This window comes from Bombus huntii, unplaced genomic scaffold (genome assembly GCF_024542735.1).
Source record: "Bombus huntii isolate Logan2020A unplaced genomic scaffold, iyBomHunt1.1 ctg00000089.1, whole genome shotgun sequence".
Lineage (NCBI taxonomy): Eukaryota > Metazoa > Arthropoda > Insecta > Hymenoptera > Apidae > Bombus > Bombus huntii.
The window spans coordinates 51588-78465 of NW_026099344.1; the positions used below are offsets into that span (position 1 = coordinate 51588).

At 36.3% G+C, this 26878-nt stretch overlaps 1 protein-coding gene and 1 long non-coding RNA gene across 5 annotated transcripts; one reads left to right on the plus strand and one right to left on the minus strand.

The window, feature by feature from the left end:
* Window positions 1-14478: 14478 nt before the first annotated feature.
* Window positions 14479-22516, plus strand: LOC126876643 (uncharacterized). Its single transcript, XM_050639544.1, has 7 exons — window positions 14479-14886; window positions 15661-15937; window positions 17885-18027; window positions 19055-19200; window positions 21327-21427; window positions 21596-21646; window positions 21904-22516. Exons 1-7 carry the CDS (start codon window positions 14671-14673, stop codon window positions 22209-22211), a joined length of 1242 nt encoding a protein of 413 aa, XP_050495501.1. The 5' UTR covers window positions 14479-14670; the 3' UTR covers window positions 22212-22516.
* Window positions 16809-19849, minus strand: LOC126876662 (uncharacterized). 4 transcript variants are annotated; one of them, XR_007694410.1, is made up of 6 exons: window positions 19757-19849; window positions 19176-19642; window positions 19045-19087; window positions 17619-17914; window positions 17332-17536; window positions 16809-17236 (listed from the first exon to the last, which is right to left on the minus strand). It is a non-coding gene; the product is annotated as an uncharacterized LOC126876662 (long non-coding RNA). The 4 variants fall into 4 exon arrangements; XR_007694409.1 differs by having other exon boundaries at window positions 16809-17214; window positions 19757-19847; XR_007694408.1 differs by lacking the exon at window positions 17332-17536 and having other exon boundaries at window positions 16809-17214; window positions 19757-19844.
* Window positions 22517-26878: the final 4362 nt, after the last annotated feature.

Consider the following 26878-nt stretch of genomic DNA (forward strand, 5'->3'; position numbering starts at 1 on the left):
AATTCGTAAGAAAAGCGAAAGACAAAACAGAATCGATGTATCGATTAATTCCTTAAAAATTTCTACTCGATAACTGGCCCTTAACATTTCACGAACTATACGCGTTTTAATATTCATGGTTACAAGAAAGTAAGAAGAAAGAAGCCGAAATAGGTCGACGCGTGTTAGCGGCATATTTTTTATTCATGTACCCACTTCAAAGTCGTCTATACGTACCTCACCGACCTAATACGAACAGCTCTCTTTTCGGTCTCCTCCCTTTTATTTCTCTCGCATTTTTCTTCTTCCATTTCCTCCTGCCCCCCCTCTCTCTCTCTCTCTCTCTCTCTCTCTCGTTCGTTCCTTTGGCCTGGATATTTTTCGCGTGGTTCGAGCAACGATGAATTTCCGTGCCGCGAAATTGATGACACGAGGGATAATGAAAATTTATCGAGTATAATAGCCGACGTTCTGATCAAAGACCAAGCCAATCCGTGCCTAAAAAAAAATTTTTGGATACCGTCAATGAAGCTGTATTATATTTACATATAAACTATATCATATATGGGACGCAGGTGTTCTATATTAAACATAGCTAAATATAGGTAAATGCAATTAAATAGAGTTAAATATACCGTAATGAAATATATTTAGTTTATGAAACTTTTCCTAAATTAAATGGGAAAATTATTCGCATAGTTGGAAATTCGTATAGTATCTATAATAAAAATTTATAAAATAACAAGACAGCTCAGAGGACTTTTCAATATTTTTTATTTCGATATATATACTGCATTTCCATTAATCTTCGTTTCAGATATTTTTAAAAGGTACTTATTAATATCACTTCTAGTCATTTTGTAACATTATTCGATAAAATTACATTAACAAAATCGTGTTTTTCAATTATACCATTTACTACTCTTTATCTTCATGATTATAATTGATTATACAAGTATCCCATATATCGTAATGAAGCAATTGTGTATAGTTGTAGCATTGTAAAGTTATGACTCTGAGACAACAAAATCGTAAAAATTCTTAAAAAAATTGGCTGACAGAATATCCTACCAAGTATTATTTTCAGCGAAGCAACAGGTTTTGTCAAACGTATAACCTTTATAAATTTCTGACGTAAAGTATTTCAAATCTATCTTCTCCAAAAAGAAGAACGTCGTAGGATAAAATTGTACATTTTAAAATGTACATTGTAAAATTATACATTTTCGATTTATTTCTTCACGTAGAAAATTTTACCTTATCCTTTATAGTACGATTAATGAGACACACTAAATATTTGAATGCTACGAAACTCGTAAGAACCAGTTGTACTATACTTTAACCAGTTACACATACTAAACGGTATCAAGTAACTTATCGATCAGTATCGCTTTCCTTTAATATGAAAGAACGAAATAAACGTAGAACAGAATTTTTACGAACAGAGAAAGTATTAGGTTGTCCGGAAAGTGTCTTTCTTTCGCAAGCGTGTCTTTTACAACGATGCACCTTCGTACAAACGTAAAACCAAGTCTGTGAAATTTATCTCAAGAGAACAAATTGGATCGTACGTAATTCGACAAAATAATATAAAACAAAAAAACGTTGTGCGTCTATTATTTCCTCATAAAATGAAAGAAACTTTTTGGACAAGCTAATAGTTTTCGAAAGATTTACGACTTGTCTATGGAAGACGAGGGATTGAAAGAACGCCGAAGAATGAGGTTCAATGGATGAACCAGCAGGAAGTTCTCGAAGCAGCCGCGAATCGCGAGTACCCCCTCGAAAAGAGATGAAAGTGAATCGAAACTGTAAGACTGTTACGACTTTTCCTCTCCGATATTTGTGAATTGAATCACGGTCAACTCAGCTTGAAAGAGAAGTTCGATTAAAAATCTTCTATTGTTAAATTCCTTAGTCACTCAGGCAGATCCATGCGATTAACTCTTAATTAGTATTCTTGGTACAGCAATAGTTACTCAATTTTAGAGTTTCAATAATATACGTTGATTTGTATTTCGTACTTTACGTAATAAGTATCATTGATATTATTTACGGCGTAACACTAAATAATAATTTAAATTTCAATATTGAAATTCTGTAATTATATATTAAAATATTGAAATTGTATACTGAAAGTATTTCATTCTGTTAGCTTAATTTGCTCAGGAGCCACGCTGATCACCTTCATAAATTCAAGCACAGAGAAAAATAACAGAAAACAATTACAAACGCTTTTGAAAATTTACCTTGGAGCCTGTGACTTTTTACAATTCCTTGCGATAGATAATTGCAAATTTGGAAAAATAGATCGTTCGTTTTTTAGCATGCTGAATATTAATTATATACTTAAATAATTAAATCGAGGAATTTTATATTAATTTTATATTTTTCACAAGGCTGATCAGTTTCTCGTGTGAAAATCTCAATGAAAAGAATTCATATGCTATTGTTAAATTAATCCTCGTCTTAAATCCTCGTTACTGATCTAATTTATACAAAATAAGGTTACACACTTGCAACAATAAAGAAGCTATAGAGCGGCGAAGATATCCTCAAAGAAGGAGAGAAGAATCAATTATACGAGCCATTATTCCCCACTTACCTAATCTTAAATCTAACTGCAATTGTCCTTTGTTAATTTTATGATTTCCATTACGCGAATCGAATTGAGTGTAAAAATTCTGTTTTACGACTAAACCATATTTACGACTAAACGAATCCTTACAAAACATATATATAAACATAAACATATATATAAACATTATAATGCAGAGATTGGAACACAATTCAATTTCGTGGACAGCATGTGTTCGTGATCAATCGACGCGTCAGATAATTTATTATTGAATAAACTGGCCGGTGGCGTCTGCGTTTCATGATTGGCAAGTCGATAACGATACAACCGATAGGTAACCGAAATAAATGTTCTACATCTGCGAAGTAAACGTTGTTCTACTAAGCTTTCGACGAGTGAATATTTCTCTTCTTTCTTTCCATCGATAAATCGCGTATCTCTTAGTAACATTCAACTAAATTTTACAAATTTCACCATAGGCAGAGTAATTCTATAGCCGAAAGATAGAAAAAAAGAAAACAATGGAACAGCGAAAGAACCAAGTCAATTTCCCTCTTTCATCCAGTTTCAGAGCGAAATACGACATATATGATATTTTCATGCTTCAATTTACGATCAAAGGATATTCAGAGTCGCAACTTTTAATCGAATCGAAACTCCCAAGCTGCATGTTTCACGCAGAGGAAATGGGAGAAAGAGTTACATAAACACTGATAAGTGAGCCAGTGAGAAGTTAAATTGATCGATTCCATTTTTAAACAAGTTTTTTCGTTCTAAGATCCGATCGACTAAATCGCTACACTCACTGCTGATATTTATTTAAATTTATGTTTTTATAGAGCGCGACGAAGGAGAAGAACCTAGACAGAAATTTATTTTACTTACTGAACTATTAATAGCTGCTAGACTTTGCATATTTGTACACTTTCGCGCGTATTTTTACATCTTTCAATTTACCGTAAAACCTTATTCACATTGAACTCTTCAGAAACCAAACGATTAATCTCAATAGAGTCAACCTTCTTTACAAACAAGGTATTTCTATATTGCAACTATTTTGAAACATATACACGTATGAAATATAAACATATTTTTCATCCTAATTCCGGACACTCTTTTCACATGGATTTCGTCAAAATTATGCGGCCTTGCGATTAAAAGAAATTTTCTCGAGAAGTGTCGCGATTAGGCAACTTATTGGTATTAACAGATTATTAACAGAAAGACAAAATAAACTCCGTTACACAAATCGGATGATCAAGTTTTCGGAGGAGAAAGAGAAAGAGACAGAGAGGGGGAGAGAGAGAGAGAGAGAGAGGGAGAAACAATATTTATTGAAGGGAGGATGCGGGAACGGAAACACTTTGAGGAAACACTTTGAGCTCTATGCTTCGACCTGTCCAGCCGCCAATCGAATTAGCGTGCCATCCAGCATTGATTTTGCGTCCATATCGTGGAACCATGCCGTATTTATTGTTTACCAGGTTTCCTGTGTCCTATGAATTTCAGTTTTTCCGCAAGATGCCGCAAGATGCAGCTCGTTTTCCTTAGACTCCGATGTGAAATCGCGCGAAAAAGTAAGAATGAAGGCGTTTCCATTGGATCGCGATTGCACTTTATCGTATTAATTAACTCGACATTACAGCGTAGTCCTAGAAAATCGTATTAATCGAGGTAATCCGATGCAATTGATTCACGGCCAGCGTACTGCTGCGCATCACGCGAGTCGTTGTCTCAATTATTGAATTGCTCGTTGCGAAGTATTGTAGCGGAACCTCGGAAACGAAATTAACGATGTAATTGGGGACAGGATGCATTGTAACGATGGAAAATATTTTAGTTATAACAGCTAATTCGAAGGTTGAAAAATATCGATCGAACTGTTTGCTAGTGTTCGCCCAAGGATTCGAACATGCAGGGGTATAGTGGTTGAATAATTAGATCTGGTCATATCTGCTAATTTTTCTGTCGTTATTGCATAATTCATTGTATTCTTTGGTTTACTATATACACGTATCCCGTTTGATAAATTATATTTCTAATTTTCGTTAATAATATTAATACTTTGCATTCGAAAGTTTCATTTATTCATATTACCAGATACTCCAAGTAATTTCAGTAGAAAGAACGTGTTTTCGTATAATTGGTTAAATATATGCGTAGAATGAACAGTCATAGCCGCACCACTCATCACCTACTCACTCACTCACTATCATCGCGCAGTGCGATACGATTTTGCTTGGTAGTGTAATATATCTTCGGCCAATACGTCGGTTTATTTTTCTGATTGTATCTTACCTGTTCGTTGCAAGAATACGTGAGATAATTATGATTTGACAGGTTAAGGACAAATTTTTAATTTATTGATTTATTAAATTTTTAATTTATTAATTATTTAATTTATTTGATATTATTAGCGGAGCCCTCGATTGCGAAGGGTTATAGTAGCGTCGAATAAAATTGAAATTGTTAATAGATCATTTTCTGATATTATATTTCAATGGATCTTCGTGGAAATTGGAATAATGTCTGATTCTATTATTTATCTTAGAAAACTTGAAAAACTAATTAATTATTCGTATCGAATTAGTAATATTCGTTTGTTTGTAAAATGTACTTGTCAAGATAGTATTATATAAAAATGCTGAATCTCGACAGGTTAATTTCTCATGTGAGTTTTCACGAAGCTTGAAAAAATATAATTTGTAATTAGTGTTATTTGCAACAGACATTTATTTTCCCTGAAACCTATGTAGGTCACAAATATTCCTAGTAGCAATGCCTGTGAACTACATTCGCTTCTCTATGTGCGTACATATGTACTCTCAAAATTTCATTAAAATCGTTCTTACGTTATTTTAAAATCCATTCTAAAATCGATTCTATGGTGACAACCAACGGTGTAACTTTATAATTCGACGAAATTTTCCAATGCATTTCAAACAGACAAATTTTTACAATCCCAATATAGAGAAGGTATAAAAATAAAATAGTTATTTTTCTTGCTCGGTTCTAGATGAGAACAATAAAAGTTGCGTGGACAGTGATTAAATTGCTTTAAGGAAAAACCTCCTATTTTTTGTTTTATATATTGACTTTTTGTTGCAATATTTTCCAAGAGCTTCGACTGGCATCGAGTCGTATAAAATCGTAGAAAAAGGCGCTAGTATTCTTTATAGTTGCATAGCTTCCATCATCGCCTGGGTAATAGGCCTCGCTTCGTCTTTGATGCGACAATCTCGTTACCAAGACTTCGATCTTCGAGTTGCTTAATGCGATATCGACATCAGAACGATGCCTCGACGAGCAATTCATCAAAAAAGTTTTTTAAATTTTATTCGTGTAATCTCGAAAGTGACTCGATATTGACCGAGAATAATACGATGTTTCATTTATTTGTCGAAGCTTGGGTGAAAATTTTCCGCCGACAGATTTTTGATTGCAACCAACGACATTTGAAATTACTGACACGAGAAATAGAAATTTATTGTCATAACTAGCAACGTTGTAAATTGTTCGTATTTGCTTTGATACGAAGATGAATTGGAAATTATTAAAATTTAACAATTTAATAGCATTTACAATTATTCGTATTATCTCATTTAATTATATCATAATTGACAATACAGAAGTGTCACTGTTTCTGTATACCTAAATATATTATGTAGTATCGTTTGTTTTTTACAATAACTGTGCAATTCCATCGTATTGATGCCTTTTCTACTGTAATTCTACTCCTAACTAATTACATTGAATCAACGTCAGTCATTCGCATAATAACAATTCTATTCCCTGATATTCCCAACCCGAAAGCAAATATCCTCTTCCAAATTGTTGCGTATGTATAACCATCCGATTTCTATAGTGATATATTAGCCGTACTGTATTATGTGGATTCTTCGTTGTACGAACGTAAGTAGTCAAGTGAAATTTGTGATGTTCCTTGATCTATGTACGTTACGATCAGTTTGCAACAGGCAACGGCAGTTTTCCCGAGTCGTTGCACGTTCAGCAAGAAATTAATCAGCAGTGAAGGAAAATATAAAGTTCCCCTGTATTTCTAACTTTGTACTCTGTAATGTTACGGTTTCTAATCTTTCATCCATAGTTCACACTTTAAGAAAAATTAATCAATTACATTAATTACGTTGCTTAAAATCATCGAATTTATCTAGTCGGTTAAGCGTGTAAAATCGACGAACGGAAGATTATTCAATGAGAAAACTTGACATTACCAAAATGAACGTTTGCCCATGTTGAAGTAGCATTTAAAGGATGAACGCGATACTCAGCGTCGAGTCGAAAACGTTTCGAGTTCGTGTTTCTATTCGCCTCCATATGAACCCATTGAATAATCGATACGAGTTGCTCGTTACACGGTAATTCCTTGCTTGCAAATTTGGAAGCCACCCCCATAGGCCCTGTTAATCGGTCAGACTAGCGCAGAGACGCGTTTCATTTGCTATAATTCGATCTTCGGACGGTTTAGTTATCGTCGCATTTTGACGCTGCTTACCAGCAGATTAATCTCTAGCAAACAATTGATAGACGTCACAAACAGACCAGTTGCTTCGTAGTTAGCGAGTCTCTGGACGTTCAGAATATGAGGATCCAGCTGATCCACCATTACAATTAATCGGATTAATTCTCACTCCCTCTCGCCAAGGGATATATGTAATTGATTTTCTGAATCAGGGATGGCTATTCCGATAATATACTGTAAATATAAAATATAGCGAAAATACATAGTAAATCGAATTTTTCCTTTTCATTTCTTAACTTTATCTGTTCTCAAGATACATAGCTTTTGCAGTTTTCCGTAATGGGACAGAAAGCGGAACGTCTTTAGGCTACCATCTTTTTCTTTTTACAATTTAAATTCGTTTCTTCAATGTCCGTTAGAACATTTTCCAGCCAATATTTTCTAAAATTTCACACGTATCCTTCCTTCGCTATAAGACGCGAGATACACGTGTACTTCGGCATCGACGTGTCTTCAACTCATCGACGCCTCTTTCTCGGCGTTTCCCATAGTCCGTTTTCCATTCTGTCCGCGTTTCAACCCCCGACCACATTTTCTGTGCAACGTGAACACACATCCAAATATGGGTTGACTGCGACACGGGAAAACTCAGCGTTAGAAACGAACGAAGAAACGCCTAACCATCGTGAAAGCGATGTGAACGCGGAAATCGGACGAGGCGAAGTTAATTTCGACTATCAGCCAGCTTTGGGCAATGAATCTCGACGATTTCCGCGAACATATTGGACTTATCTGCTCCAGCACGCCTTACAATCACGATAACACCTTCTGTTGCACGCACGTGAACACGCAACCCCCTCGTTACCCTCGAAACGAGCGGTCAGAGATCCGTGAACAAGATTGAAATTCGTTACGGTTACGGAAGCCGTTTACGAGCCTATGGATTACGAGGGTCGTTTCGAAGAATGTAGTGAGCGATCCCATGGAGCGTAATTCTTAGCCCATTAACGGGCAACGTTGCGTTAGCGAATTTCATCTGTCACCTTTTCCCCAATGAATTTGCGTTATCGAATTCTATTTGTTAACATTATCACCACGACAAGCAATTCCAAGGATGAGCTTTGCGTTTACCTTGTCTCTACTTTTTCTATCTGGATTCTACAATTTCATGAGTTTCAAAGGATGCGGATAAAACGGCATTATGAGAAACTGTTGGTTGATTCTTCATGGGTTAACGTAGTTTTGAAGAAATTCTTCCAGGAACCGGGAAGAATATTAAACATTGCAATCGGATACAGTACCAATTCTGAGAACTTTGAAAATGACACGGTACCACAATGTCGCTATAGAGACCAATATAATGTTACTCTAGAGGCTTTCACTGCTCGAATTGTCACAATCATTTTTTATACTTCCGATCCTTGATCATGCCAAAGCGTTATTTTTAAAAAATAAAATATATAATAGAAGTGTGTATAGAACTGTTGAAAGGGTCCGTGTAACAGACTTTCGGCGATGATCTATACAACTAAAATTCTTAATATTAAATTCAATTCGTAGAATATTCAAATCTATCTATAGTTTGATCGAATCATCGATTATAAATCGACGTAAAATTTTTGGATACTACAAGCGTAGCCATCGTTCAGTATCTCGTAAACGTCTGATGAAGAGGTACATGTTACAAGGCTTATATGTCAAATCTATAGAACACCTGAATATAACTGACTTCCCAATATTTCAATATTCCTGGTCCCATAGCTATATCGGATGTCGATTAATACGAAACATGAGAAGTCAATCAATCGATATGTTCAATGGCACGTAATCTTGATAAAAGCTGTACAAACTTGCAGTCCTTTCCTTGTTTATAACGGGAAATTGAATACTTTGTAATTAAATTGTAGAAACAGAAGCAATAAAATGTTGCGTGGCCTGTCGCAATAACGTAACGAATCGATATAATGGTTGCCACAGATTAATTAATTAATATCAATCCCGCGATCCTCCATCGCAGCTGTCTTTATTTCCGCGTAGTTTGTATCGAATTCGTCGCGTTTCATCGTGAGAAATCTTTAGCCGTTCCAAAAGTTTCGTAAAGATTAATCCTTCATAATTGAAGAGCGGAAGTAGATAAAGTTGCCAGTATCGAAACTAAAGTTTTCTGGGAAACGACTGTTTATGAGAAATTGTTTGTTTAAGGGAATGTTATTTATTAGAAAAATATAACGATACTTATTTATTACGCATATTATAATACTTTATATAATTTTACGATATCTCTATTCTATCGTTTCAAAGATCTGTTAATTAACGATAAAAAAAATATCTTCTTTATATCTTAAGAGAAGATATGTAAGTCCATTATGTAGTTTGCTTAAGAAGGTCAGTAGAGATTTTCTTATCTGATGGGATAATTGAGGCAGATTTATCTACGCACATGTTCAAGTACGATGGAGGGAGTTTGCTGGCACATGGTGCACACAGTCTAATTTAGGGAACTAATCGTACAACATACATCATACACAACCTATATCACGTATGAAACGTTAAAAACTGTACGAATTATTATGATTACACTTCCCTTCATATTTAGTGATATTAACCTTCATACAAACAACCTCTTCAAGGAAAAACAAAATTCTTTTTCGAAAATGGCACTTCCAATTCTTCTTATTCTCACTATTTAATTGCTAGCCGTATCAAGTAACAACGAAAAAAATAATAATATCTAAACGTTAAGCAGGTCCATATTTTTGGGGATACAATTAAAAAAGTAAATCGTCGGTGGAATATTGTTTCACCTATCAAGAATTTTGGAAGATATAATTAGAAAGGTACAACCTGGGTAGAAAATTGTACTCCTTATCGAGCATTTTTGAAAATATAATTGAGAAAGTGGAATCTGGATAGAAAATTGTTTTACCTACGAAGCATTATAAAAAGTAAGTTTAATAAAACTATACCTTGGATATTTCATATATTTTTTCATATTATACGCATTCGTTAAAATTTTACACTCCCAAACATCCTGCTATACTTGCACAAAAAAGCGCAGTCTAGTAATATCCCCCTCACTGCTCCTCGCATTTTCTTTCTAATCATCTCTCGTTCGCTTTTCCTGATATTATTCTCAGCGTAAGTTCAGAGTGGCGGTTTTTAAACTCAGGAACGCGCGGCTGTTCGTTAAATGAAATATCAAACGTAAGAATTGCCGCAGTCTTAACGCGAGATAATTCATTTCGTGGCACAGAGCGCACGTCGTTGAATATTAATTCATATCTCATATAAGTTGCGAATAAAAAAAGCAGATAAAAGAGGACAAAAATCCGATAATTACCGCGAATCTTTACGCAATTTCAAGAAATACAAAAGAAATTTGTTTGTAAGCATGCTACTAAGTATTATTAGAAGTACTGTACTTTCGATATTTTACATATTCTTGCATATTTTCTACATTTTTCTGTATTTTTGTATCCTTAAACTTTCCGTAAACGCGTAAACGTCTGCGCTCTGACAATGACAAGGAAGATTCTACTGATAAAAATAAAGCATCGAATTTCACCGAACTCTCAGAAATGTAATTCTCAGATCACATAAATTAAAAAGAAAGAACAAAAGAAAATACAAATATATATATATATACATACGTAGCCACAAATCAATTTGGATCACGACAGATAAAATAGGTAGCAATAATGTCTCCACGAACATTATCATAATTTATTGGAATTTACATAAAAGCCAAAGAATGCTATTGTTTCAATGACACGGCGTTTTGTCGAGTTAGATAAATATGAATTGTGTGTTTGAACAAGTGTTCGGTCGTGTTTCACGCGACGAAAAAGGAAATCACAAGACAAGGTGTCGCCTCGTTGGAAGCAACAAATCGCAATACGAGGGTGGAAATTGGGTGACACCGGGAGGATTACGAGGGATGAGAAATCTGTCGAGAGCGTGAAAGGCTCGCGGTCACCGGGTTTCTCCAGTTCTGTCGCTTTTAACGCCGAGTTCTTCCGCTTCGAGGATAGAAGCTGCGAAATATCGAGGCCATTGTCCAAAGATTTTCAAGAATATCCGATGCAACGTCTTGAAATTTACGAGAGCAAGTCTGATAAATTCTTATCTCTGGTCCATTCGTGGCCAATTTTTTAATACCCTCGTAACTTGTAACGACAAATAAAAATATTGGTACAGGCCAATTTTTTTTTTGGATAAAATCTTGTGTGAATTTACAAAAAATACAATTCTTCGTTTAATTTTTTTCCCTTATTGTCTTTACATATTTGGAGATTAAACGCGTTATAAGTACGTTTTTTTTAACATGATTACGTAGAATTCTTATTCTGAATAAATTATTTGTTTCCGCTTCATAACTGTTTCTAAATTACAGTGCATTTAATCTTGAAATGCACAGTAACATTTTATACTTTTTACGTTCTAAGGAATTTTCAGGATCGGTTAAAAATTAAATTACAGTAATGGTAATACTCAATATTAATGTCAGACGTGGATACTTCACTGTTTTGTATAATAATTTGTTATCTTGGCATCGATCAAGGTATTTAATATACAAAGCGTACAGATTAATAAGAATTTTAATTAATCCTTCTTCTATAGTATTCACCGTTCTTTTCGAGCTCGTACCATTTCAAATAGACTTTCGAATAGATTTCAAAGATTTGTCTGTTCAAATAAAACGCGATCCTTTTTATTTCCCTATCAGTCGTCCCGTTACTGTTCCGTTGTTTCCAACAGATTGCAGATTCGTTTAAAAAACATTTGTAGCGAAAAACAAACCCACTCGCAGAAATGTTATTCAATATCGCATTTATAACTTTCATAGACATCCTCCTCTCGTTGCTATCATTGTAAACAGATTGAAACTTCGTTTGCAAACACTCGCGATTAAAAAAAAAAAAAAAGAAGAATTAATCTTAAACAATTTTATCTTGTGTTCCATTTATAATTTTCATAATTGTCTTCCCGACGTTGTATCATTTTAAATGGCTTTTTTCTATCCATCTATGTTGCAGCGAGATCAACGGTCCTAATTACTAAATTGCACGATGTGTTCATACAAATCACTTTTTATGAACGCGATGAAACGAAATGAAACCTAAGTAGAGATTTGTTTTCTCATCAAGTATAACGAGTTTTATACTTTGGATAGATTGCCTCGTTGTGAGAAGGTCTTAATCGTTTATAATTGCGATTAAGTAATTGCAATAAGTCATATTTTTAAGAAACGTTCTCACATGCTGTCACATACTCTAATTAGAAAAGGATCATGAAACATTCGGTTTATGATATTATTTGTTTGTAAATCTTCCTGCTTCCGGAAACTTTTTTAAATATGAAAATATTTATATACAAAATTAAATATTTTTTTCAATATCAACACTTCTTGCGTTTATGTTGTCCTAGTCAGAATTATATTATTTCGTGTATCCTGTTGCTTTTTATATGATAGTCCTCCCGTTGGCCGCGAATTCGTTATCAAGCCTGAGGCCCTCGTCACTAGTGTCACTGTCGACAATAAAGGTACCCCACCCGCGACCGGACGATGGAGAACTCCAACACGGAATCGCAATCTCCCGCGAGCCCTGCCCGGGAGGGCGCCTCGAGCTCGGACTCGGAATGTGACTCGAGCTCGGATTCGGATTCAGACTCGACATCAGAAGTGGCATCCGAACACACGTTGTCGGCACGGGATCGTAAGAGTATCGTGCGCGCACTAAAGCGGTCGCTAGGGAAGAAGAAGAGGAAGAAGAAGAAGAAGAAGAAAGGACACCGGGCAACCTGGGTATCGCTACCGCGCTTCAACCCCGAAGCCGCGGACGCAGATCCAGCCGCCTGGTGCACAGCCGTCGGCCTGCTCATGAGGGACCACCGCCTGAAAAACAGCGCACTGTATTCTGCCCTAAACCGTGCCCTAGAGGGTCCGGCAGCGTATTGGCTTACGCAGATAATGAACGACGACGAGCTCACCTGGCCAGATTTTAAGGAACAATTCGCCGCGCACTTCGGTGGCCAAGAAGTAGCAGCCGCGTCGCTAATCAAGGTAGCCGAGGAACTACCGCGGGACGGCGAAACACCAGGAGCGTACGGAAATCGTATCATCACCCTCCTGGGGTCGAAGTGGCGAAATTCAACCAGGGAAGAGGTACTCGCCGCCACCGCCCTCCATCTGCTGGGCTCGCGCGATGAACGTTTTAAACGACTAGCGCTCACGAATGACATCACGTCGGTGAAACAATTCCAAAGAGAAATGAAGCCCTTCCTATACACGGAGTGGCCAACGCCCCCGTCGTGGAGGTCATTAGCGAGCTCCGGAAACAAACGAGGCAGGTCACCCGCCCCCTGGACCAGGTGTGGCCACTGCGGTATTTACGGACATCCGACATTCGAATGCCGCAAGAGGGCGAAGTGGGAACCGAAGAAGGACCCCCGACGGCCGGAGGAAAGCCGACCGGCTGCACCACCAAAAGCGTTGTGCTTTCACTGCCACATGCCGGGACACATCGCGTCTCGCTGTCCATCGCGGCGAGAAGAAAAACATTGCCCCGAGGACGAGCGCCGGGTCGATGCCTGCGTGGTGGAAGCCCCGACGGGTAGACTAAGCCAGCAGGCCACACACGAGGACGTGTAAGTGTCAGGATGGCCGAGTCGGAGACGAAAGGACGCCGGGGCCCCTCTGGAACTTCAGGAAAACACCCTAACCTTGCAACCTAGACCCTAATATAGCCATAACGAAACAATCGCAAGTCCAAACCGATAGCAATCGTACGTCGATCGGAGGATCGTGTGTACTGAGACACTCGACCGGAGTCTTGTTTCGGTGGCGTCGTTGGGATGACGAGCAGTCTTGCTAGAGAGCTGATCGGTGAAGGAAGTCGAGTGCCTTACGAGCAGGGAGTGGTGCACGTGTGAGTTAGAGCAAGGGAACCTGTCCTCCCGTTGGTCACGGATTCGTTATCAAGCCTGAGGCCCTCGTCACTCGTGTAACTATCGACAATAAAGGTACCCCACGCGCGACCGGACGATGGAGAACTTCAACGCAGAACCGCTACCTCCCGCGAGCCCTCCCCGGGAGGGCGCCTCGAACTCGGACTCAGAGATTCAGACTCGACATTTATATTATTATATATATTATATATACTATTATATCTATATAATATATGTATTTATATCTATAAATATACGTATAAATATGTCTATTTAAAAAAATAAAGTTGACCTTCATATATCGCCAATAATATCGCGTGCGTAAAAAGAAACTAATTACATTTAATTCTTTTTTTACATTTATTTATTTTTTATTATTATTTTTTTCACAACTAATTACATTTAATTATTACATTTACATACATTTAACTATTATTACATACATTTACATACATTTAATTATTATTTTTTTCATAATTATATCTCGTTTGAAATATTTTTCCACATAATTAATTGTTTCAAAAACACATATTCCAGCCTTCTAAATGATTTATTTTGCGTATTATACGAATTATTCCATCTATAAATAAATTGTTCTCTCTACACACAAACACGCACACAGTCTGTTAATTACACGAGTTAATTGTAACATTTTTCTCGATAAGTTGACAGAGCAAGGAAAATGAGCGACGAACCTACCTACAAACTAATCTACTTCAATGCCCGTGGTAGTGCCGAACATATACGGTACATATTTGCATATATTGGCATCGAGTATACCGACGAGAGGATCCCCCTACAACTCTGGCCTGAATACAAGGATTGTAAGCGTGAAGAATCGATTTTTACTTTCATCGTTCAACTCTCAGATATCTACCATTTACTCAAACTTTTCTGTATATAAAACTTTCGTTTCACGTGCAGGCTAAACTTACTTAAAGTAAAATTTCATACGGAATAAAGTCGAACTTTTCATTAAGTTTTGCTTCCGTAATATCGTGTTTATCGAATACCAACTTAATTCACTTACGATTCTCGAATTTTTGTGTTGCTATCTTTATTGTTTTCAATGAATCGAAGCATTTCGAATATTTTGAGAAAACCGTAAATAGGTGACTTAAAATAGGAATACAAAAATACTTCTACGTTTCTCGTTAAATTAAAAACTTTTTAGGACTTGTCGGAAAAAAAGGATAAAAAATTGAAATCAGTTCGGAAATGAACAAGAACATAGCTAAAAAGTCGAAAGAACAAAGCAGACATAAAATTCGATCTTCTGTTGCGACATTTCTATCGTAAATGGTATAATAAAAGTTTTACGCAGCATAGTCTTCGATATAATCTTATATGTCGCTTGCAAATGGAGAAACAAAAAATCAACGTAAGTCTGTAAATCAATCCTGTCGGTGTAAAACACAAAATTACGTTCGCAAGAGACATTCGATTTATATTCCTTGCATTTCAATTTTCATTACAAGAACCGTGTACATTTTCTAATATTTTTTCCGTGTTTGGTATTATCTTTTATCCTTGATTTTAAAAACTTTAGGTTCTTCCCAACAGTCAAAAACACGCGATACCCTGTCCATCGTAATCGTAAGAAAAGAAAAAAAGGAGAAAGAAGACATTTCTGTATTTCTTTACTAGGCCATGTTGATTAAAACCGAAATGATTTCGATTCATCTATTCACAAGAACGCAACGGCCTCGGAAGCTGTGTTGTGATTTCCTATCGATCGTTTCCCTCTACACAGTGTTCATATGAGCCATGTTTGTTCTTAGCAATGCCTTATAAAAAGCTGCCTGTGCTGGAGGTAGACGGGAAACCGGTAGCGCAGGCTGACGCTGTGGCGCGATACTTGGCGAGGAAGTACGATCTAATGGGAAGGAACGAAAGGGATGCGTTGATATGCGACGTGCTCGTCGATACTCTTGAAGATTTGGAGCAAGGTGAGTAACTGATGAGATGACTTTGCATTTGTCTCACCACAGAGACAGACGTTCAAGAATTCATTGTGAAAAGACGGGTACAAACAAGATACGTATGTCTTTCCGTTAAGCGAATGTTACAGTTTGTTTGCAAAAATCAGTTTTTAGATTATAGAATCGTAGATAGAATTTAGAGGATAGAAACTTTTAGTAGTCACTTTTAGTTTAGTAAAGTCTTATCGACAATAAGCAGACTACGTTATGATACAACGATTCCAAATGAAGATTTCTATCGACATCACGAATTCGATGGCTTCCAAATTTTCTTCTCTGCAATCTCAGACGCTCAACTGGAAAGAATCTTTTAGATCCCCCGACAAACACTCGACTCAGGTTATCTATTATCGTAATCTTCCTACGGGATTTTTTTTAACTGCGTTGCGTTAACGAATAACGGGATAACATCACGTTTCTCTCAACGCCTTTCAACGTTCTACAACTTTTATTCTTTGCAAATCCCTGTCTCTATATGATAAACGCTGGTTATCCGCGGGAGGAGCGAGGACAACGAAGTGTTACTCAATGATCAAAGACAGGAAGATCCTGGTACGCGATAACGTTACTAATTTCCAATTACGATATGTGTGATTACGTAACATCTGCTATCTGCATAATGCGTTAACGATCCGCGCGTTGATCGCATAAATATAAATCGAAGGGAATGGAATCGCTCGAAACTCATGCAACTATCCGCAGCTGTTTAAAATCGTGTTTTTACACCGCCAACGTAACGTCACGCCAGTCGAATCGAAAAATTATTACTAGACAGAGAAGGTGAACAAAAAACGAGGTAAATAGGCTACCGATTGAATAATATCATAACGATCGTATCTCTGGTTTTTGCTCGTCTTTTATATTTGTTTCAAATGTATAAAATATAATCGTATCGATATCGTCCACGATTAAAGCTATCCATCCGCCATCGACGAGGAACGAACGATTATATTTTATCATTTATGCGAATCCTTCTCTTCTCTTCTTTTTCTATTTACGCCCCTCGCCTTGCTTCGTACCGCCGATGATTCACAATTCGATGCACCTGAACAGCTGGAACGTCGCAGATTTTTCCGTACGATAACAAACGTGTTTTTGATGGCCTGCTTTAAACCGTGACGATCGCCATGACGTGCATCAATTGTCGAATGATGTAGTGCGACGATACTCCTACGCAACTTTTTTTTACGCTGTTTTTTCCTCTATTTTTTCTTCCTGTGTGTTATCACATGATCATGAGATACCTGTATAGAAGATGCAAAGAGTCTGTGAAGAATTTACAGATATTTAAGATTATCATAATGATTAAGCAAAAGCTAAGACGCAAAGTATTGCTCAAGATGTAATTATGTAATATTTACTCAATTTCTAGAAGACTGTTTATATCTTGTTGTTATTCTTGATATGGAGATAAATATAGTATACTTTATTAAGACCTAGATAAAAGACTTTTTTCTCGTTTCTCTTCTCTTACTTAATCACTAAGAGTTATATAACGTTTATTCGATAATTCTGCTTCTCCTGACCTTTCCACAAATGGTTGTTTATATCTCGACATTCTTGGTACTTTTAATCAAATTTTAATAACAGTACTTTACTCGTCAGAAGTAAATAAAAAAGCTCTAAGTAGAAGCAAGGATTTACTTACCTTTCCTTTCTCGAATCTCAGTTAGCAATGTTGTTCCTCTTGAAAGATTTTCCAAGTTTCCAAGACAATTTCCACGCTGGTAACATTGTATATATTTCAAGTATCGTGAACCACAGGAACTTGTTGAGGCAATATTGAAGAAAGCAAAGAGAATAAAGAAATTGTAGGAACTATGAGAGGCTACTCCTTCTTTCACAACTTATTTTCTCTTCGTTTGGGGGGAAAAACACAAATGAACGTAACGGTTGGTTTCATATACGTTTCAGCTATCTGCTACTGTCGCATGGAGGAGGATCCTGAAAGGAAGGAAGCGAGGATGAATCAACTTTTGAACGAAACAATACCATTGTACCTGACTAAATTCGACCAGATTATTGGCAAATATGAAGGATATATCATTCCTTCTACCGTAAGATTTTTTATCCAAATTTAATGTTAAAATTTTTAGTCTTTGTGCAAACTGGGCCATGTTGTCCATAAAAAATTATTGAAACTTTGTTGCGACAAGACAGCTTTAATTGTTGAGAGCAGAGTGTATCTTTAAAATTCACTCCTGTTAGTTTATGTACAAATGAATTTGCCAAGATCTTCAGCTTTTAGATAATTATTCATGTATCTTCCTCATCAAGTTTGATAGAAATTATTACTATCGTAATCAAAGCAAAGATTAAGATATGTAAAATCATTTCTCTGGATATGACACTCTTGTTTAATGATTGATAAATGATACCATTCGAAATATCATATTTATATAATATATAATGATACTTATAAGTGTAATCACTTAAGTACAGATATCTGAATTTTTCTCACTGTCACTGACATAGATACGTATTATCGTTCCTTAGATTACTTGACCAGTTTATTTCTTTCATCACTGTGTTATTATATAATAATAATAAATAGTCACATTAAATTAATTTAGTATGATTATGTTGTTTAATAATACGTGTTTCATTGCAAAATATTTAGCGATTGAAGAGCTCATAGGAAACATGAAAGTGAAAGAATACTAGAATCTAGAGTTTACGATTTCAATTTCTTTAACGAGATATTTATCATATCACACAATTCCTGTAAATGTATTTGTAATTATATCGCCGAAGAATTGTATTTAATTAAGCTATGAAGTTGTGGAATCGTGAGAAGGCTTATTTTTATAGAACTGTCTAATTTCCATTCGACATTGATTCAGGATACACATTACTCTTTTTTATATAATACCAGTTTTGTCATTTTTAATTAACAAATACCTCCAAAGGTTGAAGTTTCTAAAATTATCCATTAAATTCTGACAATAAAATAAAAATCCAAATTCTTCCTAAAAAGCTAGTGATCTTTAGTTAAGAGTTCGATTTTTCACATTTTTCAAGGTAAATTAAAAAAATTGTTTAACAGAGGAGGTACAAAATAAATGTATACAAACCTTTTTTCAGACGACATGGGCGGACTTCGTATTTGCAGAGACCCTTGAAAATTTCGAATATATGTTTGGGGCACCAGTTTTGGATAAATATCCAGCTCTTCAAGCATTGAAGAAAAGGATTCATACAATACCGGCCATTTCTGATTGGCTGATTAGGCGCCCATTCACAATCAGCTAAAAAGCTAAAAACGTGTGGAAAAAAGATGACCAGTACACCAGTATATATATATGTACGCTGGCATTGCTATGTTGGTAAATGTTCGATGTTATACGTGTCGTAAAATGTAACAGTTCTATTTAAAAAAAAATTTTCGTGTCTATGAGTACGTTAAAAGTTTAACTATAAAAAGTCTCATCTGAGCTGTGTTCCTTTATGTGAAGGTATTATTGTGTGTAATATTGTGAATTACGACTTTTCCTCTCCGATATTCGTGAATTGAATCACGGTCAACTCAGCTTGAACTAAAATCCTAACTAAAATCGTCACCAACAAATCCGATGGTCCCGTGCGCTAGACACACCCATCCTTAGCTTTCCTCCGAGACAGCATCGTCTCCCAAGACAGTTCTGATTTTACATCCTTCGAACGGTCAATATCCTTCCACCCGGTAGGACACACCCACAGATCAGTCACTTATTCATCTCGTACATACGCATCAGCGTAACTGCCTTCGTTATAAGTTGTTGGAATAAACGGTGAAGTATAACTTACTATACTGTGTCATATTCATTTAACCACCTCTTATCTTAACCGAAACAGGGGAACGATTACTTCGCGGCGTCGATTCACCGAATCGTAACGAGAATTTACGCCTCTCGCTACTGCGACTGCGTCTCTCCGCGAACGGTCGTAACACATTGATCGACAGAAGTACTAAACTCTAATAACATAAATTTATATATTTTCTATTTCCCAGCCACCAGTTTTATAGATTTTTCTATCTTCTGTACTACTTTTATCCCTTTTATTTTTTCTTACATGAGATTATTGTAAATTTAATATCATTTGTTCGCAATATTTGTTATTTATCTTTCCTTGAATTTGAAATTTCGCGCTTCAATGTTGTGTGTTGTTCGACGTTTTATCGAACGATGTTTATCGAACTAGTTTATGAATACATACATAATCATTAAAGAATCTATAAACCTTACTAGTTTGTTTTTACTAAGTTTTGTTACAGAAAACATGTTCTCATAAGTTTTAAACTTTAATTTATGAAAATTTATTAACCTTAAACTATAAAATCATTCAATGAGTCTTTCCGGATGTTTTTATGTAGTCATAATTTCACATATCAGCACAGCTCCACCAATAGGATAAGAGTTACATGGAAGCAACAGAGGGGAAGAAGAACATATAGAGATCTAAAGGTTATTTTTGTCTCATTCAAGTTTCTGTTAACCGGCTTGGAAATTTCCTGTGCTTGTTTCGACTTTGAAGTCTTAAAAAAAAAATTGTAAGTAAATAGTATATATATAGTATATATATCCTGAGTCAAAGTTTCTCTTTATAAATAATAAACCGTTTAAAAACTATATTTTGTATGTTTTTTCCTTATTCATAATTAAATAATAAATATGAAATACTTCTACAGAAAGCCGACATCCTTCAATTAACCGAACAGCAGATGATTTAAAAATTAGTAGTTGAAAGAAATAAATGTTATTACATGTTCATAATTGATCGATAAATTTAAATATACAATTAGAAAATGTTTCTTAAGTTTGGAAGAATATATAATCATGCTGAATGTTTTGTAGTTACGAAAGTTGTATACAAACATACATTGTACATACGACTAGTAATGGTACTAAATTACTGTTAGAGGGTCTTGGGTGTATAGAATCATATGGTTAAATTAATACTAGAGATAACGAATCGTGCGAATGTAATTAATATTTTGAAATGCGTTGTTTGCATTAATTGATAGTTTTCTTATAAACTTTTTTATAAACAATTTCATTGCTATAGAAAAAAGATAAATGCCGGTAATATGTCTATCCTACTTAAATAGAAAGTGCAATATTTTGTTATAATATTTGGCGCAAGTTTATACATTATTACATCCAAAAATAATATTCTTTTTATATCTAAGCTATATTAAAATATAAAGATACAAATAGCTATGCGAGTAGTTAGTAGTTGATACTTTTTACTTAAATTGTCTTATACTTCATAATTTGTAATAATATAATTCTTATCATCAATGATTCTTTGTTTTTACTTTGTATATATTATACTTCCAGGAAGATGCCGCTCTATAAATTGACTTACTTCCCAGTTACGGCATTGGCAGAACCAATCCGTTCTTCTTCAGCTATGCTAGTATTCCATTTGAAGATGAACGTATCAAAAAGGACGTCTGGCCAGAAATAAAGCCCTGTAAGCTTAAAATTTAAAGAAATTCTGTTTCTTAAATCTCATCTTTCCTAATTTAACTAAAGTAGCTAAATAAAGTAGAACACAATTATGCAGAGTATAACAGAGATTATTGTTTACTCTCCATTGCTCTATAAGATATATGGGAGAACAATAGGTATTGTTAAGGAGACAATGCCCTTATTGATGCCACTGTTGATACTATTCATGATATTCGTCATAGTGAGTATCCAGTGCTGTTTTGCATAAATCTTATGAGAATCTTGATAACAGATAGTACATATCTGTTCAGGTATTTATTAGTTGAAATCCGATTTAATATTTGATTTAATCGAACGATACACGTATGTCAACAATACAAGACAAAGGATTAAAAAGGATTGTAATTCTATCTTCAGTATCATTTAAATTTCGCACAACACTGTATTCAAATTAGTATAACATTAGCGAATAGTATTTAACTGAAAACAAATTTTCAGAAATTGCCGCCTTCCACTATGAGGAGGACGAGAAGGTCAAAGCTGCAAAACGCAAGGCTGCTGAAGAGACGCTGCCGTTCATTTTAGAACGTTTGGACCAGCAAGTGAAGGAAAATGACGGCTACTTCTACGATGGTACTCTCTCTTGGGCTGATTTAACATTCGTTGCTCTGCTCGATTATTTGAACTTTATGTACAAGTCTGATCTGATCGAGAATTACGAGAATCTGAAGCTGCTGGAGAAAAAGGTCCTCCTTCTGCCCAAGATCAAAAACTGGATTGAGAGACGCCCAGTTAGCGAATTCTAAACTTCACGATTGCTTATGGTTTTATAAGCGTTTAAAGATTGCGGTCTTAGTGTGTTGAGAGAATGAAGAACGAATCGTGTTGATGGAAGTTTGTATGGAATATACTGATTGCTTTTAACATTCATTAGTTCCAGTTATTACCGATATTTTTGTCATTTAGTCAGGGTTTTCCCTTTAGATTACGTTGTGATAGAGAACTATTATTTGTGTATTCCTACAGAAACATACGAACTATATAAACTGTTGACACGATGTTGTGCTTTTGTATTATAGAGATAATAATAAAACCATCAAACAATCATTAATTATGTTTTTTATTATATTCATTAAGAATTGAAGATTACCTCCTTGGTGATCTTGATAATATCGTATTTTACAAATGTTGAACAAAAAAAATGTATGATTATTTTATTTAATACATTATGAGGGTTGCTTTAAAAAAAATACGAGTTACATATTTCTTTGAAAAAAGCATGATTTTTATCGATACAATAATGTTCTTCTGTTATCGCTTTAAAGTTGAGTACTTCGTTGAATACACGAGAGAACTCGCCTACAGCAAACAAGATACGACCGTGTGTAAAGTAATTAATCTGTTTGCTCGTTGCTAGCTACACATAAGGCTTGCGTAAAAAAAAATATGCATTTCAGTTCAGGCGGAGAATTATGTAGGAAGTCATTTTGTCGATCAATAACTTAGTTAATAAAAGATCAAATTTTCATGTACATAAATGTAAGTAACGTTCAAGTATTGATCATTACATACAATTTTTGTATAATTCGATATCTTGGTCACTTACATCTTACAAATGATATATAGATAATATTTATGAGATACATTGGAGCTATCTTTTAGTTAACGCCATTTTTTCTTGTTTTCTCTGTACTTTTACTATTCTTCCAAAAATATCAAAGGATCGATGACTTCAAATTAAACTAGAATTGCTTCGGTATATTGTCAATCAATGGCTATTTGTATGCACATCTATATCAAAGGAAAACCGATTGCAAAATTAATTACCCTTGCAACTCCGCAATCTGAAACTATGTGTGATCGACCTTGAAGATGACAAATCTCAATGTTTGAAGTAGTACAAAAGGATGATAATTTAATTTCGCTTTATCAAACTGTACAAAATTTGTATACACATACAGAAAAAAAACGGAGTTCAAACATTAATCAACATGAATTATCGGTTATTATTGCTGAGTAATTATTAGGATTAGAGCTTTGGAGTATCGATCGTATCGAGTTTTAACTATCGGTTTCCGCAATTTATTGTTTTTCTAAATTATGTCTGAATGGTATCAGTTTTTGAATATTTTATAGTTTACACTCCAACATACTGACGTAAGCTATCGAAAATAATTGTAAATTATGCAATATCATTTTTTTTATATTTCATAATCTAAATTTCAATCTATTTTTTGTATTTAACATCCCTTTTTTATTGTTCGTGTTCCGTCTTGTACGTTCTTCAAAAAATCTTAATTTTTTTTTAGATAAAATCTTGTGTGAATTTACAAAAAATACGATTCTTCGTTTAATTCTTTTCCCTTATTGTCTTTACATATTTGGAGTTTAAACGCGTTATAAGTACGTTTTTTTTTTAACATGATTACGTAGAATTCTTATTCTGAATAAATTATTTGTTTCCGCTTCATAACTGTTTCTAAATTACAGTGCATTTAATCATGAAATGCACAGTAACATTTTATACTTTTTACGTTCTAAGGAATTTTCAGGATCGGTTAAAAATTAAATTACAGTAATGGTAATACTCAATATTAATGTCAGACGTGGATACTTCACTGTTTTGTATAATAATTTGTTATCTTGGCATCGATCAAGGTATTTAATATACAAAGCGTACAGATTAATAAGAATTTTAATTAATCCTTCTTCTATAGTATTCACCGTTCTTTTCGAGCTCGTACCATTTCAAATAGACTTTCGAATAGATTTCAAAGATTTGTCTGTTCAAATAAAACGCGATCTTTTTTATTTCCCTATCAGTCGTCCCGTTACTGTTCCGTTGTTTCCAACAGATTGCAGATTCGTTTAAAAAACATTTGTAACGAAAAACAAACCCACTCGCAGAAATGTTATTCAATATCGCATTTATAACTTTCATAGACATCCTCCTCTCGTTGCTATCATTGTAAACAGATTGAAACTTCGTTTGCAAACACTCGCGATTAAAAAAAAAAAAAAAGAATTAATCTTAAACAATTTTATCTTGTGTTCCATTTATAATTTTCATAATTGTCTTCCCGACGTTGTATCATTTTAAATGGCTTTTTTCTATCCATCTATGTTGCAGCGAGATCAACGGTCCTAATTACTAAATTGCACGATGTGTTCATACAAATTCACTTTTTATAAACGCGATGAAACGAAATGAAACCTAAGTAGAGATTTGTTTTCTCATCAAGTATAACGAGTTTTATACTTTGGATAGATTGCCTCGTTGTGAGAAGGTCTTAATCGTTTATAATTGCTATTAAGTAATTGCAATAAGTCATATTTTTAAGAAACGTTCTCACATGCTGTCACACACTCTAATTAGAAAAGGATCATGAAACATTCGGTTTATGATATTATTTGTTTGTAAATCTTCCTGCTTCCGGAAACATTTTTAAATATGAAAATATTTATATACAAAATTAAATATTTTTTTCAATATCAACACTTCTTGCGTTTATGTTGTCCTAGTCAGAATTATATTATTTCGTGTATCCTGTTGCTTTTTATATGATAGTCCTCCCGTTGGCCGCGAATTCGTTATCAAGCCTGAGGCCCTCGTCACTAGTGTCACTATCGACAATAAAGGTACCCCACCCGCGACCGGACGATGGAGAACTCCAACACGGAATCGCAATCTCCCGCGAGCCCTGCCCGGGAGGGCGCCTCGAGCTCGGACTCGGAATGTGACTCGAGCTCGGATTCGGATTCAGACTCGACATCAGAAGTGGCATCCGAACACACGTTGTCGGCACGGGATCGTAAGAGTATCGTGCGCGCACTAAAGCGGTCGCTAGGGAAGAAGAAGAGGAAGAAGAAGAAGAAGAAGAAGAAAGGACACCGGGCAACCTGGGTATCGCTACCGCGCTTCAACCCCGAAGCCGCGGACGCAGATCCAGCCGCCTGGTGCACAGCCGTCGGCCTGCTCATGAGGGACCACCGCCTGAAAAACAGCGCACTGTATTCTGCCCTAAACCGTGCCCTAGAGGGTCCGGCAGCGTATTGGCTTACGCAGATAATGAACGGCGACGAGCTCACCTGGCCAGATTTTAAGGAACAATTCGCCGCGCACTTCGGTGGCCAAGAAGTAGCAGCCGCGTCGCTAATCAAGGTAGCCGAGGAACTACCGCGGGACGGCGAAACACCAGGAGCGTACGGAAATCGTATCATCACCCTCCTGGGGTCGAAGTGGCGAAATTCAACCAGGGAAGAGGTACTCGCCGCCACCGCCCTCCATCTGCTGGGCTCGCGCGATGAACGTTTTAAACGACTAGCGCTCACGAATGACATCACGTCGGTGAAACAATTCCAAAGAGAAATGAAGCCCTTCCTATACACGGAGTGGCCAACGCCCCCGTCGTGGAGGTCATTAGCGAGCTCCGGAAACAAACGAGGCAGGTCACCCGCCCCCTGGACCAGGTGTGGCCACTGCGGTATTTACGGACATCCGACATTCGAATGCCGCAAGAGGGCGAAGTGGGAACCGAAGAAGGACCCCCGACGGCCGGAGGAAAGCCGACCGGCTGCACCACCAAAAGCGTTGTGCTTTCACTGCCACATGCCGGGACACATCGCGTCTCGCTGTCCATCGCGGCGAGAAGAAAAACATTGCCCCGAGGACGAGCGCCGGGTCGATGCCTGCGTGGTGGAAGCCCCGACGGGTAGACTAAGCCAGCAGGCCACACACGAGGACGTGTAAGTGTCAGTATGGCCGAGTCGGAGACGAAAGGACGCCGGGGCCCCTCTGGAACTTTAGGAGAACACCCTAACCTTGCAACCTAGAGCCTAATATAGCCATAACGAAACAATCGCAAGTATCCAAACCGATAGCAATCGTACGTCGATCGGAGGATCGTGTGTACTGAGACACTCGACCGGAGTCTTGTTTCGGTGGCGTCGTTGGGATGACGAGCAGTCTTGCTAGAGAGCTGATCGGTGAAGGAAGTCGAGTGCCTTACGAGCAGGGAGTAGTGCACGTGTGAGTTAGAGCAAGGGAACCTGTCCTCCCGTTGGTCACGGATTCGTTATCAAGCCTGAGGCCCTCGTCACTAGTACGCTCCCAATATTTTCTATTTGAGAAAACATACTTGTTGCTATTGCAGCTACAAATATTTTTACAGTCGACGGTTTTGCCGTGAATCATTGGCTAACATGTAAAATCGAGAAAAAACATGGTTTATTGTGATGGAAATGTGGAAAACCGCAAAACCGATATAGAAGGGAAAATAAAGGAAAGGAAGGTAGGGATAAGTAGAAGCTTGGGCCCAAGTTTAATTCACTGAAACCGAGCTGCTTGTATTATCACAAAACAAAATTGCCAGTACGTCATTTCCGTACTCTCGTCCTCGCGAAATGGTTTTGCTCGTTAAGAAAAAACGAAGAGGCAGGGAAGAGAGGAAAAAGCAAACGGAGAGCGCTTTTA